Source organism: Ips typographus, linkage group LG1 (assembly GCF_016097725.1).
Source record: "Ips typographus isolate SLU linkage group LG1, UJ_Ityp_2.0, whole genome shotgun sequence".
Classification (NCBI taxonomy): Eukaryota; Metazoa; Arthropoda; class Insecta; order Coleoptera; family Curculionidae; genus Ips; species Ips typographus.
Window position 1 is genome coordinate 11,938,889 of NC_138422.1, and position 17,084 is coordinate 11,955,972.

Consider the following 17,084-nt stretch of genomic DNA (forward strand, 5'->3'; position numbering starts at 1 on the left):
GGGATGCAAATAAGAGTAATACACACCCCGAAACTCCATTAAGACAGGAGTGTTCCATTTACCGTTTTGGCAATGAATTATGAATTGACTGACTGATCAAATCTTCCCGTTCCCCGACAAAGCCGCTGCCACTCCCCAATCAAAACCTCAACTGTCCTTCAGAACTCGCATTACGGATTCGGCTCTCAATTTGCATGACATTTTGCTACCGGAAGTTGCGGCAACTGCGAACTCTAATCTCGATCCAAACAACTTGTTAACTCGGAAGTTACAAATCGAATAATAAATTACTCGGCTGTCAATTGCAAGTTCGCTCTGTCTCTGACCTCTGCAGCTCGAATGATTAAATGTTCCCTTGTTTTGGGCGATTGTTTAATAATTTTATTTCCCTTCCCTAAATATACTTTTGTACCGGGTTCAAATTACAGTTTAGGTTTTTTCGAACGTAAAAAGAGGCACTGTTTGTGAATAAAAAATGAATTTCCACCTAAATAATCTGGAAATATTAATACCAGTCACGGTGGTGATCAATTTAGTGCTATTGTTTTCCTTTGTGAAATTTAGTAATGGATATTTTGTTAAATAATTATTGTTGGTTATGTGGAAATTTTTAAGCACCTAAACAAAAAATAGCTATTTATGTAACCAGTTACGAAAAGATCGATTTTGTGTAACGAATGAATGTTTGTAGGGCGAGCGCAGCGAGGTCCTACAATTTGAATGAGTTATACAATAAGACATTTTCGAAACGTGTTGCATACATAATTTTTTTTTTTTTAAGCGGTAAAAACCATCTTTTAAAGTGATTTAACACAAATATTCACTTTCATAGCACCTTGTATAAACTGTGACAACGACATGTTATGATGGATGTCGCCCATATGTTTCTACGGAAATGCATAAAAGCAGGGAGTGATGAAATGAACTTTTCATAACTAGTTACATAAAGTGTTTTATCAATCTAATCAGTTTTGAAAAGTGTCACTTTATATGCCAAAATTAGAAAATAGCTATTTATGTAACCAGTTACGAAAAGATAAAAATTTTGTGTAACGAATGAATGTTTGTAGGGCGAGCGCAGCGAGGTCCTACAATTTGAATGAGTTATACAATAAGACATTTTCGAAACGTGTTGCATACATAATTTTTTTTTTTTTAAGCGGTAAAAACCATCTTTTAAAGTGATTTAACACAAATATTCACTTTCATAGCACCTTGTATAAACTGTGACAACGACATGTTATGATGGATGTCGCCCATATGTTTCTACGGAAATGCATAAAAGCAGGGAGTGATGAAATGAACTTTTCATAACTAGTTACATAAAGTGTTTTATCAATCTAATCAGTTTTGAAAAGTGTCACTTTATATGCCAAAATTAGAAAATAGCTATTTATGTAACCAGTTACGAAAAGATAAAAATTTTGTGTAACGAATGAATGTTTGTAGGGCGAGCGCAGCGAGGTCCTACAATTTGAATGAGTACATACATCATTTTTTTCTAATTTTGACCAAAAAGCTGTGAAAACCATCTTTTAAAGTGATTTAACACAAATTTTCACTTTCATAGCACCTTGTATAAACTGTGACAACGACATGGTATGATGGATGTCGCCTATATGTTTGTTTCTACGGAAATGTATAAAAACAGGGAGTGATGAAATGAACTTTTCATAACTAGTTACGGAAAGTAAAACGTTTTGTCACTCTAATCAGTTTTGAAAAGTGTCACTTTATATGCCAAAATTAGAAAAAAGTCTATTTTTAATTGAGAAAATATTTGAAACTGCCTGCATTATCTAGCAGTTTCCGTGTTTCTAGTTATTTTCTGCATGTTGAATATTTAATTTAATATTAGGAAAATGGGTTTAGTAAAGAAAAAATTCATAGTACTATCATTGTACTATTGTGTGTAACTCAGTAATTATTTACTATCCCATTCCAAATTTAGACAAAAAATATACTACACCTTGTATAAATAGTTATGTATAGTTTCATTCAAATCGATTTTTCTTATTCATGAGTACAATATAAGTTGATACTAATTTCCAGCAAAATACAAGTTGCACTCTGCACTTTTTAAACTTTCTTGAGTCATTCTTAGTTATATTCAATCTGAATTGTCGCTCCCAGATCACGGTTTTCTTTAAAAAAGTTCTAAAAAAGTTCGGTGATGGATGTTGCACCAATAACTATACAGTGACATCAATCTTATGCTTTCTAGCTAAAGTTTTTGAATGCATGATCAAATTTAAAAAATGTTTTATGGCGTAGTAAATCGAATTATGGCGGAGTAATCGAAAAAATGCAGCAGCTTATAGAATAGAAAGAAATAAGAAGTTAGTTCCTCGTTTTGACACCACTGCTTAAAAAAAAAGATTAATTAAACATTATGATATAACTAACAATATTTTTAAATATGTAACAGGTCTCGAATACGAGATGAAATGATTTTGTAATAAATGTTTTTGTTTATCCATTCGTATATAGAAAATATTTAAACGTGGAAAATCCGTGGAAAACAAACACCAGTCAATTAACAATAAACAATTTAATACTTATTTTATGTAAAATATTAAATTTTGTCATACATTCGCAAATAAATTTAATTCACTTTTCTCGTTTAATTAATAATAACGAGAGAAATGCGCTCGTTCAAGGTTTGATTCCATTAAAACAATTTAGTTCCGCCCAAAGTCAATTACAGATAGATTTGACGTAAAAAAATATTATCATGTCCTTCTGCCTACCCAATCACAAACATGACCATTCAATTTAGCCGGATTTAATCAACCACACGAGAATCCAATTTTCATTAATCCTCAAATATCTTTTGACAAGTCGAGATTCTTCGATTCTATTTCCCTTCTCGATTCGAAAAGTCAACGAATCGGGATGTTATTTGCTTTCAAGATTGATTAGCAAATATTTGACGTCGATGAAAATTGCTTAACCGGACGACGGCGAATGAGATAAAATGTATTGCGGATGTTTATGGAGCAAAAGAGTTGAATTTATTCACAAAATTTGCATTATTTTAGACTAACTTTAGAAACTCATCTAAAGTTAAGATCAGATTTTTAAAAGTTTCCCATTTAAATTCCTATTATTATCAAGCTGAAAAATAGAGCTTCTAGTTTACTACTTTTAATGAGACACCCTGTATATTTAGCATGTAGTCAATATAAGATTGTCATCTCCATTTTCCTTCAACTTTCTTTATATTCGTTTAGTACGTAATTTACTATATTAATTTATACTATTTTTGCAATGTGCGACTGTGTTTTGTTCTTTATATTTTTAAGGTGTCAAAAAAACAAAGAGAAATTCACTAAACATGTAAAAAATACAAGAACTGAACTCATTAAAAGAACAAAACATTTTAGATCACTAACTTACAAAAATAAAGGTATCAGTATCAAAACTGCGACACAAATTTACAAATCCATCTGCAGACCACTTCTAGACTATGGAAACATACTAATGGCAAACTCAACTCCGAAAACTAAACAACACATACTAACACTAAACAACGGAATAAATTGCATTAAGACTAATCACAAAAATTAGACACCCTGAAAACCCATTACACAACCCTTCTAACGAACTTCTCTATGAACGCACGAAAATGACACGAATTAGCGAAAGACTACTACAAATTCAAGCAAAATGGAAAGACAACAGATATAACTGGACAATATTAAACCCACTCTGTATAACGCGACAAACAGGACAATCCCGATTCCATTTTCCTACTCAATCCTTGCTAGAACACTTTCAAGCATAAAATATTATATTAAATTTATCCTTTTTTTTTTGTAAATTTTTTTTTAACATGTAAATATTTATGTAAATACATTTATTTCTGTAACATTGGCAGAAAGACCATTTGTTCTTCGGAAATAAAGATCGCTTATATACAGGGTGTCTCATAAGTAATGGTAAATAATTTAATAGCGGATTTAAAGGACCAAAATAATTCGATTTAGCACAACTTACCTCAGACAAAATGTCAACGAAAACAGAAATACAGGGGGTCAAAGTTATTTTTTTAAAATGGTCTTTTTTTAATTACTCATGAATAACTTGGAGTTTCTTGGTAAAATTAGATATTCGGGGGTTTTTGAAGATAGCAAATTTAATTATCAACGTAGTTTTAAGCCAGCACGCAGAGATCGCCACCTGCAGAAATTAATTCGCTTTAAAATCGACATAACTTTTTTCTGGTATAGCCAAGTGACCCGTTTCTGGTATACCGAATGTGTAACCCGAATATCTGTTTTCCAATACCTTCTTGCCAAAAAAGGTATACCTAGTAAGTATCCCAAAAACAAACGGTTTTCGAGTTTTTTGCAATTAAAATATTGACCTCAATGCATTTAAGAAAAAAAAAAAAAAAAATTGGTTGAAAATCCAAAATGTCTCAACAGCTTTAAGTTGAAATTAATAACTTGCCTTGGTTATCTATTATTTCTTCATACACAAAATACTTCAGGTAAAAATCTGGAGGACCAATTTTCAAACTTGGTGCTGGTCATGATATTTGGCTTCTCCGACCAATTCAACGATTCAGAAAATTTTTGTTTAAGTAAATTCTCACTTGTAATGAGAAATGATCTAAGGTTCCATCCTCCAAGAAGATTACAAATTGCAATCATGATTGGCATCGAATACTTTAATTGCAAATAACTGTTGATCTTAAGGATTCCAACTAAGTATACCTTTTTTGTTAAAAAAATATTGGAAAACCGATACGCAGATTTCAGTTGTCACTTCGCCTTACCAAAAAAAAGTTAGAGTGATTTTAAAGCAAATCACTGGTTTTAGATGGTGACCTCTATAAGCTTGCTTAAAACTGAGTAGATAATCAAATTAGGCACCCTCGAATATATAACCTAAACCTAACCTAACCTAATTTTAGCAAAAAACTCCAAGTGGACGTTACGTGAAAAAATGCATTTTAAAAAAATTACTTTGACCACTTGTATTTCTGTTTCTGTTGACTTTTTATCTGAGGTAAGTTGTGCTAAATCGAATTATTTTGACCCCATAAATACGTCATTAAATTATTTACCATTACTTATGGAACACCCTGTATATATATGAAACAAAGTTTAATTTTAATTTATAGCTGGTTGTTCATTTTTGCAGTCCCAATTTAAACTAGCAAAGAACTTCTAACCTTATTGTTAACCTACTCTAAGTTTTCCTCTAAACGGCGTGAATGCACTTCATTAAAACTTGGATACAATTAGGAATTGGACTTCACTCGGTTGTAACTGGAGAAATTCCGAGTAGTCTGTGTGCTTTTAATTGGCAACGGATTTTTTCCAGAGACAAAGGATTTTCGCTCACCTTTCGTTTAGAATGTTCCGCCTGACGGTTTAACAATGTTCCGATACCCCGAAATTTAATTAAGCTTAGAGAGAATTAATCGGATCCAATTTGGCACTTTCGAATGAGACCTGCAATTATCCGAATTGGTGCAAAAAGCCGACGATCCGACGGCAATTGCGGCGCTGTCCTTGCATGAAAACCGATTTGGGAAATCGCTTTTTCCTCCCCCCGTTTAACGTGTGCGAATGATCTACGGGACTGCGATAGCTTTAGAATTAAGAGTAAATGAACTTCGCTGCATACAATGGAAATACGTAGAAAATAGTAAATAACTAGAAAGAGCATCAGTTTTATATCAAGTTTCTCGTTTGCCATTTTAGCCGCTGATGCCGTTCGTTAAAAGTTTACTTTGTTTTCGTACTTTAGTGAGATACACTCGTCTGAAATAAGGCAGTACAAAGTTACATAGGAAATTACAAAAAAAAGTTTACGGGTTTAACAACAAAACGATATCCAGAAACTCCAATTGGGTGTTTTCAGCAATTAAGTTCTTGCTTTGAATTTTTTGAAGGTTTTTTCTCATAGATTTATTTGCACCTAGAGTAAAACTATTATTATATTGAGTTTTGATAATTCTTCAATCCAAAAACCAGCCTGAAAAACCAAAAAATCAGTTTTAGCCAGCCGCAAAAGCCTTCACAGTCTGATTATTATATTTATAGTGTGTTTGCTGAAAGTTATATCATTTTCACTAGACTGTGCTGAAATATACGTCGCAATTATTGGTACATTCTCTAAACTAATAATAACTTTAAAGTTGTACTTCTAGTACAACTAATTTGTCCAAATAACAAATACCGCTTCGTTAGAAACCAGCTAAACTTTATTATACTAAAAACTTGTCTCAATTTACACTGGCGTGAAATAAAGTGCCTACGGCCATTCGTCCGGGTTAGTTTCGAGACCTTTTAATTGGATATTATTAATTGTTTCCAACGTTAATTAAATTTTGGAACCCCGTTATTAAAGAGTCATAGGGATACCGTATAATAATTGAACTTCAAAAGATCTCCTAACAGCCAATTTGTATTTGATCGAAAAATCAGAACTCAATAAGAATTACGGTCCGTTCTGAAATGAAAAACTTTATTATTATGGAAACTCTTTTCCTAGATCCCGCTGAGTCTGAAATTCAAATTAAGAAAACGCTTACAGTGGAGTGCAATGGAAAATTATACCAAAGGAAATTTTATTGCTTATTGCGAAATTTTGATAGCCGCTTTAAACGCAAAAAATTCAGCTTGAATTTGTGTAATAATTAAGAAGTCCGATAAAAAGTTCTTTGCCTAATTTTTCAACCGGAAAGCGTAAATGGATTCGTTTTGAATTTATGAAGAGCAGTGGAAAATTGCAGTATTTCTTTAGTTTCATTTTGAGCAGAAGTTTTGCCAGTTTGAATTTTATTCAAGATTTTTCTGGTGTTATAATTAAAAAATACTGGAAAGCAAAGTCAAGATTTATGACCAAAATTTATCAAAATGTAAAACCAAACCAAAAAGGTCACTTACCGTTGATCCATCATAAACTTACATTTAAGAATGACCAGATATATTTTATACAGTGTGTCCCAAATTGGTGATGCATGTATTGGGATCGCAAAAACGGTAAGAGCTACAGAGTCGTTTAAATGGGGAAAGTTTTAGAGAATTTTATGTGAAACTTATTTCCGGTTTCCAAATAAAATTATCTTTCTCCGTTTTCCGGAAAATTAGGAAAACGTCAGAGGCTGCATTTTAAATACTCTTTAACAAAGCCAAAGAGAGATTTATTAAGACATTATTAAGGCACTTTTTACGTAGAACACGATGATGTAATTAGAAAAAATCTATCGTCATTGGTTTCCGAGATATGGATGATAACTTTGTAAATTCTTATGGCCGCCTTCAAGATGGCTTCCTCCATATCTCGGAAACCAATGACGATAGATTTTTTCTAATTACGTCATCGTGTTCTAGGTAAAAAAGTGCCTTAATAATGTCTAAAATGCAGCCTCTGACGTTTTCTCAATTTTCCGGAAAACGGAGAAAGATAATTTAATTTGGAAACTGGAAATAAGTTTCACAGAAAATTCTCTAACACTTTTCCTATTTAACCGACTCTGTAGCTTTTACCGTTTTCGAGATCCCAATACATGCATCACCAATTTGGACCACACTGTATATCATGATGCAATTGAAAAACTCTATAAAATTTATTTTTTCTAATTTTGGCATATAAAGTGACACTTTTCAAAACTGATTAGAGTGACAAAACGTTTTACTTTTCGTAACTAGTTACGAAAAGTATCACTTTATGTAACTAGTTATGAAAAGTTCATTTCATCACTCCCTGTTTTTATGAATTTCCGTAGAAACATATGGGCGACATCCATCATAACAAGTCGTTGTCACAGTTTATACAAGGTGCTATGAAAGTGAATATTTGTGTTAAATCACTTTAAAAGATGGTTTTCTCAGCTTTTTCACTCATTCAAATTGTAGGACCTCGCTGCGCTCGCCCTACAAACAAAAAACTGGTAACTACTTTCGTAACTGGTTACATAAATAGCTATTTCACAGAAAACCCTTTTATTGACTTTTCTCCTATTAGAATGGCATAACAAAATGTTTGTTGACGCAGATCAAATTAGACCACTCATTTAAAACTCGTTTTATGCATCGCCATTGTTTGGCCCCAAAATTGTGTTACTACCTTCTATTGGAAAACAGTAAAATCAACATGTTTCCACATAATGTTATTACCTTCAATTAGACGATTAATACTCAAACAATCGAGCGCACAGAACCGTTAAAACCTGCCGACAATTGCAAATGAAACGCAATTGACCGTGCTCATCCAATATCTCATGACTCTATTTTAATGAACTACGCCCGCTCTAATTCACAAATTTACAATTACCTGCAACTTAAAGGGTTCTTTCCGCCTCGATGGATTGCCTTTAATGGTCGACTAACCGCTTTATCTTACAGCATCGTAGAGGGAGTAAATGAAACCGAATAACTCGATAATGGAGGCTACATTGCTCCGCGACTTCGGAAACTTCTACGCCGATATCCTCGAGATGCTATTTGGATAAGTTTAATCTGTATTTCCGGTTTCTGACTACGATCCGACCGGATAGTCGACCATCTCCCTGTTGCGGACCAACTGATAAGGATGATCGTAAACTTTACAGTTTATAACAACACATTAGCAAATTTCCCAGAAGGATCATCAGTTTAACGGATTACATTAATGAATCTAGCATGGGAAACATTGACAAGATTGAACGTGCAGTCAATGATCGCACAGACTTTATTACAACGAAATAAACCCCCGGGACCAAGTGGCCGCAAAACTATACCAACACGTTATAATGTCAAAAGGAAACTCGAGAACAATGCGGAACTATACTTAAACTGAGAACAAAGCAACTGATATAGTTAGCTAGTTAAAAAGTTTGTTGTTTAACAAATTCGTCAACTGGCCTGGTAGTTCGTTTATGTACGCCAAGAACACATTAATGTATGTCCAATTTAAGTTGGTTTATTCCAGTGCATGTACAGGTTTGCTAACCTAGTTGTAGGCATTGATTAACTATGCTGTTTGCACCAGGTGTGGTTAATGAATCGGATGGTATTATGTTTATAAATTGTTCCCTTTTAATGGAAGAAGAAGGAAATTGAGGAAAAAAGAAGGAAATGCTTCTATCCGATTAAGTTTTGAGGCGTTAGTTGTAATACTTAGTACAAACTATAAAAATACAAGTAACTAATAGTAGAGAAGAAGTTAACTTATGTTGTAAAACCCTAAGTTTACAACACCAACTCATTTCAAAGATATGCTTTGCCTTAATTTTACCAAACCTCCACCATTCAAAAAGTAATTTCTAGAATATTTAAAGCTAGGTACTAACCAACTTGGAGATTCTCTCTCTCAGCTAAAAAAAAAGTAGAAAAAATCACATTTAAATAAACGTTAAAAGAAAACACAATAAAACAGCACCAAAAAAGGGAGCGTTTATTATAACGAGTTGGCTAACTTCACAAACTTTAATAACGTCACAAAAAATTAAAACGTAAAATTCAAAAATTCACTATTTTCAAAAAAACCTAAACAAGTGTTTTCTAAACGTCGTTTTATTAAAGCCACGCGATTTTTTATCATTTAACAAGTCTGTAACTCTAATCGTTTTCAAGATACGTTGCGCATTTTACAGAAAAATCGATCAAAGTTTTATAGAGAACTGAATTAAATTACAAAACAGTATTAATTTTCATTAAACTCAATTTAGTACTAAAATAAAAGCCTCTGGAAATATGATTAAAAGTGTATTTTTAATTAAGAAATCAAATATACAGTTATGGTTTTTTGATTTAAATGTTTTTTTTTTGAAAAATAAAATGAATGCGGAAAAGTAACTTTACCGTACCAGTGTGGTAAAGTTACTTTTCCTCACCCATTTTTTTTTTGCTTTAACAGCTCATAAATAGGCTGGTACGTTTATTGTAAATTCATCTTGTAATAACTGCGGAAAAGTACACTTTACCGCAACGGTGTAGAAAAATTATTTTTCCTAAAAAAACAGCTAGACTTGTTCTTTAATAACCCATTTCCCGGACTTGTAACGTAAATTACTATTTTCTACACGGGCGTGGTAAAGTGCACTTTTCCGCATTCATTTGAGTGCGGTAAAGTTACTTTTCCGCAGTTATTACAAGATGAATTTACAATAAATACATAATAAACCTGCACTTTTGAAGTTTATATGTATACAGGGTGATTCCAAAGTTGGGGCTTTCCTTTCACCTGCGAATAGGGCTTCAAAAAATAAGGTTCAAGTTTAAATAAATTTTTTTCGAAATGTGAACAATAACGAAGATACAGGGTGTTAAAGTTTTACTGAAAAAACGAAAATAAAAAATAACTTTAACTTAATTTTAACTAACTGACAGGTTATTTCCTATCAACACATATTAACAATTTTTTTTTTAATTTTCTAACTTTTTTAATTTTTGAGATATTTCAACTCGAAAATTGTGTCACTTTCTGTGAGTTTGCAGCGTTGTTGCTAAATTTGAAGCCTTGTGAAGCTGTAATTTGCACTCCAATCTAGATTTTTTATATATCAATAGAAAGAGGATGAAAAATGTTACAAAATGTCGGTTGAGCAAATTTTCTAACTTTTTCAGTTTTTGAGAAATTTCAATTCGAAAATTGTGTCACTTTTTGTGAGTTTGCAGCGTTGTTGCTAAGTTTGAAGCCTTGTAAAGCTGTAATTTGTTCTCTAATCTAGATTTTTTATATATCAATAGAAAGAGGATGAAAAATGTTACAAAATGTCGGTTGAGCGAATTTTCTAACTTTTTCAGTTTTTGAGAAATTTCAATTCGAAAATTGTGTCACTTTTTGTGAGTTTGCAGCGTTGTTGCTAAGTTTGAAGCCTTGTAAAGCTGTAATTTGTTCTCTAATCTAGATTTTTTATATATCAATAGAAAGAGGATGAAAAATGTTACAAAATGTCGGTTGAGCGAATTTTCTAACTTTTTCAGTTTTTGAGAAATTTCAATTCGAAAATTGTGTCACTTTTTGTGAGTTTGCAGCGTTGTTGCTAAGTTTGAAGCCTTGTAAAGCTGTAATTTGTTCTCTAATCTAGATTTTTTATATATCAATAGAAAGAGGATGAAAAATGTTACAAAATGTCGGTTGAGCGAATTTTCTAACTTTTTCAGTTTTTGAGAAATTTCAATTCGAAAATTGTGTCACTTTTTGTGAGTTTGCAGCGTTGTTGCTAAGTTTGAATCTAGATTTTCTATATATCGTTGAAAAGACGATAAAAAATGCTATAAAATGTCGATAGTATATACTCTGTATCTTCGTTATTGTTCATATTTCAAAAAAGCTTCAAACGAAAAAAAACCCTATTTTTTGAAGCCCTATTCGCAAGTGAAAGGAAAGCCCCTACTTTGGAATCACCCTGTAAAACGAGAATACCCATTTTAACCAACCCTTTTATGAGAAAAAATAAGTGCGGAAATAGTATATTCTATATTAAGAGCGGAAAGTAGATATTTGCCGCTTGCACATGAAAATTGCAGCTTGAGGCGAAGCCGAAGGCTGCAATCATGTAAAAGCGGCAAAAGTACTTTCGGCTCGAAATATAGACGATATTTTTTCGACGACTGCTGTGGGGTGGAGTAGAAGGACAATTCACATCATTTTCGTAGCTCGAACTCATTGTCACCGATAAATCACTTTGACGGAATGGCTTTATTTCAAACAGGTATGTCAAGCGTTGTTATGAAAACGCCGAAAAAGTTGGTGAGTAGATTGTTAGTAGACAGCGAAAACGCTCTAGGACAGAAAATGATTCACTTTCTGTGCACGTGCGGCGAATAACCACTTTCTGCTTTGAAATGGAAGCGTACATGAGGTACTTTCAAAGTCAGTAGTCGAAAAAATAACTTTATCTACGACTAGCAGGTAATAATCCATTCCATAGCGTCTTTTGAGTTACGTAATGATCCATTTTACTACACTAGTGCGATAATAATTGATTTAGACGAAGCACCGTAAGAGTACAATAACATAATTATTATGGCACTAGTGGCTGTAAAATCTCTCATTACGTAACGCAAAGTAAAAAATTACTAAATTCTGAGTTAATCGTAGGTAAAATATTGTACATTACCCGTGTGGTATGCTAAATTAAAAAACTCGTGTGCTCACCACAACTCGGTCTACGACCTAGTCGTACCAATACTTCTCACTATTAATGTAAATAACTATTACCGCACTAGTGTGGAAAAGTGACTTTTCCACACTCATTTTATTTTTAAAAAACAAACATTTAAATCAAAAAACCATAACTGTTTATTTGATTTCTCAATTCAGATCATTTCATCATCTTAATGAACATTTTCGTTCAATTTAATGAAAATGGAAACTCGTAGGAAAAATTTTGTTCCTAACACATGCAAAACGCGTCATTCCCGCCTTTTAACTGCAGTCGCGTGAGGAAAAGTACCACTTTCCGCACTTGTTAGGTAAATAACTATTTTTTATGTTACAAACTTCAATTAGAGATTCCTTGAACAAATTTGTGAGAAAGTTCCAATAGCTTAAAAGCTGACTAAACTGAATGTGTATTCTAAATTATCTATAACAATTACTGTATGTACTGTATTTGAATGTTATTAAAATAAGATATAAATCATGATATTATATGTATAACTATAAATTATTAAACTAGCAACTGTTGAATATTAACTTCCGGCTTAGTATTTTACCTATGCGAATTTAATATTGTCGAAGAATGTTTGTTCATATTAAATATTAAAGCTTAATTTTCGAAGCGGCAAAATCTGAGGGTACAATTAAGTAAAATTTCTATGCCGAGGCAAAATGACGGATATGAGCCCAAACAAAAACCTCTTCCTGTATGTTTCCATCCTTTTTATGATCATCGTGCATCCCTGACAACGGACTATTCAAACCAAGCTGACATAGGACCAGCAGAAAAAAAGAAAGATGACGAAAAACGCGATTCGCCGGCCCGAAATTTATTACGATCCCCTTAAAAGCGCTAATTAAAATTTTAGAGAAGCACGTTTCCTGACGGAAAAGAACGGACTGAAAGGCTCGTATCCGCCACAAACACATTTTTCTCTTTTATTTATTCGCTATGGATATTGTCTGAGTGGAGGCGGCTTTCAGAAATCTTTGTAAAAGGAGGGCCCTTTGTTTTGGTTTAATGGCTTTGGCCGGCCGCTAGTGCCTAGACAACCAGCTTGGCGAAAAGAACAGTTATAAATAAATTCAAAAGTATGCGAGTTGGAGAAAAGTTTTTAAGCGAAAAATCGTTCTGAAAATTTTAAATACTTTGATGGAAAAGAATGCTTGGACAAAATTAGATATTCAGCCGAAGGAGGATGTTGCCAAATTTGTCACTTGTCAAAATTAGAATCAAATAACGTATCCTAGCAGTTATACTTGACAGTAGACATATGACCGAATCTCTGCAGCCCAGGAATAAATAATTGTTTTTGTTTTTAAAATCGATTCATAAAAAAATAAAACAACTGTACCAAACTATTAAAACTACAAACCTCTCGGTAGTATCAAATGGACTTTAAGTTTGATCAGACATAAATTTTGATCAGATAAAACCCGGTTTTGTAGTGGGGACATAAAGTTTAGTTTCAACCTACTCACTAAATCCCACGAATTTTAGTTTCAAGTTTAAAGCCAGAAAGTTCGCAATTTACCATTCTATAAATGTATATCGTAAACACTGACACTTACCTAAGGCTAAGCTCACTGCGGCACTGCAAAACCACAAAACTATCATGGCTGCGACACTAAAATCTTCAGCGTCTGCAAAAGAAAAAATAACGTATAAATTATTCATTAGTCTGGAAATCAACAGGAACTGTTTACTAAAGTAGGGGAAATAATTAACAATTGCCCACCTACAAAAGTGCAATTTGCATTTCTGGAGGAACGCACACCAAACGGTTATAACTGAATATTCATATAACCACATTGAAATTTTCCTCGCTAAATAGAAACTTAATCCCGCATGCCGCATCGTTCTTTATTCAAGGAATAAACTAAATTTTAACTATGAATAAGGTTGGATTAATGCAAAACAATTTAACTTCCTTCTGAAGCAGTACACTAAAAGAAGTGTCCTCGAAGAGCTAACGTAATGGACCATCCCTGATCCTGAACAATGCAAAGTGCTCGTGTCTAAATCGCTTAGACTGCCACGTTTAAAGCAAAATCGACCTTTTTAACTAATCTTTTAACATAACAACGCGTCTAAGGCCGCAAGATTAATCCCACCACTCACGAAAGATTAACAATCCAAACAACCCTTCCACTCAAAAAGCTTTATTGTCTACTTTATTACCTTTTTCTCACTTCGTTCGCACCCAATTTTCATGAAAATTAATTTTAAACTTCTCCGGTCGACTTTCCTAATTGCTTCGCGGAATTTATGCCCTCCAGTTGTAGTGAACCTTCCTAAAACGACTTCACTATTATCGTGTTGACACCTTTTGTTATGAGGAAGACGAGTCAGGCTTAAATTTTGGGATCTCATAATGAACGGAGTTGTTTATGGGACCTCTAAAGTCGTTTTTGTCTAGGTGGTCTTTTTGTGGAGAACACGAAAAGTTTGGTATTCAATCGGACTGAAAACTTTGATAAAGTTAAAAACTCCCTTTAAGCATATTAAGGTCTAAAGTTAAGTCTTGTGACTACTGTAAAAGACAGCATTTCACTGATTAATTATTGTCCGATCTCTTTGAAGGAATATAAAGTGCTCTAACCTAACCTAAGTAGAAAAAGTAGCACCAAAAATGTAGCCCAGATTTTTAGCTCCATTTTTCTTATTTTTTTTTTTTTAAATACTGAAAATTGGTGACCAAACACAACCAAACCAACTAAAAATTCTAGCCCAAGCAAAAAAAAACCGCCTTAATATAACATAAATTTTGACGTCATTTCTTAATTTTTTTATTACTAAAAAAATTATTCTTTTTAGAAATATAACCCTGGTTTTTATGGCTATTTTTGTTCTTCTTTTCAAATACTGAAAACATGGCACCAAAACACAACCTAACCAAACCAAAATGCTAGCCTAGCTTAAACAGAAGAAGAAGAAACAAGCCGCCAGAAAATGGCGCCAAAAATATAACCTAGGGTTTTGTCCTTCTTTTCAAATAACTGAAAAAATATCTCAAAAGCACAATCTAATCAAACAAAAATACTATTCTAACCTAAGATGAAACAACACTGGGATATGTTTTTGAGGTCATTTTTCCTTCTGTTTTTCAATTATTCCGTTACAGTATACTTGCATATTACATATACAGTGTTGAAACATTGGTTCTTCGAGCCGAATGTGAATCAGCAACCAGGACAAGACTCACGTGAAGTCACAACAAGAACAAAATGAATTTAGATGACGAAAAGTCAAGTTATGAGAAGGAGAGAAAAAGTTTAAATATTAAAAAAATAAAAAGAAGAATTTAGGGTTATGAAACAGATTTGCCTTGATCCTCCATTTTATATTTCACAGAAAGTAGTCTCCTACGAATAAATTCGAATTTTTTGTGTAAATTCATGAAATACCTGAAGTACTACTGGAGCTAGAACAGTTCAATATTTATACATGAAATAACAGTATAATTTGACGTAGATTTCAAATCTCCAAGTTGGTCCTCATAATAAGCACAAAACTATCAAAAACAACTTTGATTTGTTACTATTTAGCACTATAATATAAACCTTAATTCGTGAAACCGGATTCCTATTTTGCATTTATTTCAGTTAGAGCGTGATCAATATTCTGATCAAACACCTTGTAAGTGCATACGTATTATTGTTATTATTATAAAGGTAAAGCTTAAAAGGCAGGCTTTGTCCTTATTTTCCATTCCTTTTTTAAACAATTTTAAATTCTCTTGTAAGTGTAAATACTTGCAACCCTTTTTTCAGACCGAAAAAGCAATTGTTGTACCCTTTTCCTACACCTTTAGTGAGTAACTGGATTAAGTGTACCCGTATATAGTTTTACGGTTATTTGCATAGTTATGAGGTAATCAGTTTGTTTAAACCGTAAAGCGTGGGTTTAAGTGGGAAACTCGTTTGTGTCAGTTCAAATAGAAATTTCCTTTTTGAGAAATTTGCGAGTAGGAGATTAAAAAAAGGTCTTGTAGTTTTTTTCACTTTTAAAACGTAATTGAAAACTGCCAAACTATTATCATCTCATATTTTTTATCAATTTACAATATCAACAGCTGTGAAAAGGCAATTTCCATAGAAATGAAACTGCACCGAAAAGTATAGTCGTGGAAAAACTCTTTTCGTACACACCATCCGGTATTTGGAATCCACAACATCTGCGGTTTAGAGGGCGAAACGAAAATATAAAGAGAAACTCAACAGTGTTATTGTTTCCCCTTTTGTATAAACAGGGAAATTATGAGCAAGGTTTTTTTCCTTTATTTTTATCTCGTCAAGCCAAAGCCGTGGGCTCGCATCCACATTTTGTCTATTTACTTTTGTACAATTTGTATTTTGTAGAATCCGAGGCTATTTTACTAAACAAACGAACAAAATAATCGAGGACAAGAGTATTTCGTAATATATCTTCGTCGCCCGATAGACAATTTCCATTTCCGTCGACGTTGACTTCATATTTCATAGCGACGGACCATTTCGCAAACCAAACGTGTGTATTTCTCTTCCTGTGGAAACATTTTTAACACTTTTTACTGGTCTTTTAGCAAATTGCACGGTCGTGTGGGTCTATTATTATGTCTTTCTCGGAATTTATTACTTTCTAGCTTTTTTTTCACCGCAACGACTGGGCAATTTATCAAAAAAAATCCACCTGTTTAAAAAACACACAGTCTCTGATCCTTGCATTTGCTGGCAAATCCGAATATAAACCTTTCAAATAGCTATCGGATTTACTAAAAAGAGGGGAACTGAATGATCGTAATAGGAAATAACGACGCAAGAGAAACAGCAAGTCTAATTTATGTTGTTTATTTGCTTAGTCAAGTACAGGACTAATCTGTTCTCTCGTTAAACCACTAGGCACGTTTTAATATAGTTTTGAATTTAAAACCAATACAAATTGGGTGTTTTATTATTAGTTTAGACAAACAGGTTATTCATTAATTTTACGCCTA

At 33.0% G+C, this 17,084-nt stretch overlaps 1 protein-coding gene across 2 annotated transcripts in view; it reads right to left on the minus strand.

Annotated features, from left to right (window-relative positions):
* Positions 1–17,084, minus strand: part of LOC145730506 (Ig-like and fibronectin type-III domain-containing protein 2) — a 113,344-nt gene that overhangs the window by 21,804 nt on the left and 74,456 nt on the right. For both annotated transcript variants that reach the window (XM_081981743.1, XM_081981734.1), the window contains exons 3-4: positions 13,681–13,752; positions 9,293–9,316 (exon numbers count right to left, since the gene is read on the minus strand). In XM_081981743.1, the coding sequence (XP_081837869.1) occupies positions 9,293–9,316; positions 13,681–13,726 (70 nt within the window). In that variant the 5' untranslated portion in view covers positions 13,727–13,752. The remainder of the gene's footprint in view (positions 1–9,292; positions 9,317–13,680; positions 13,753–17,084) is intronic.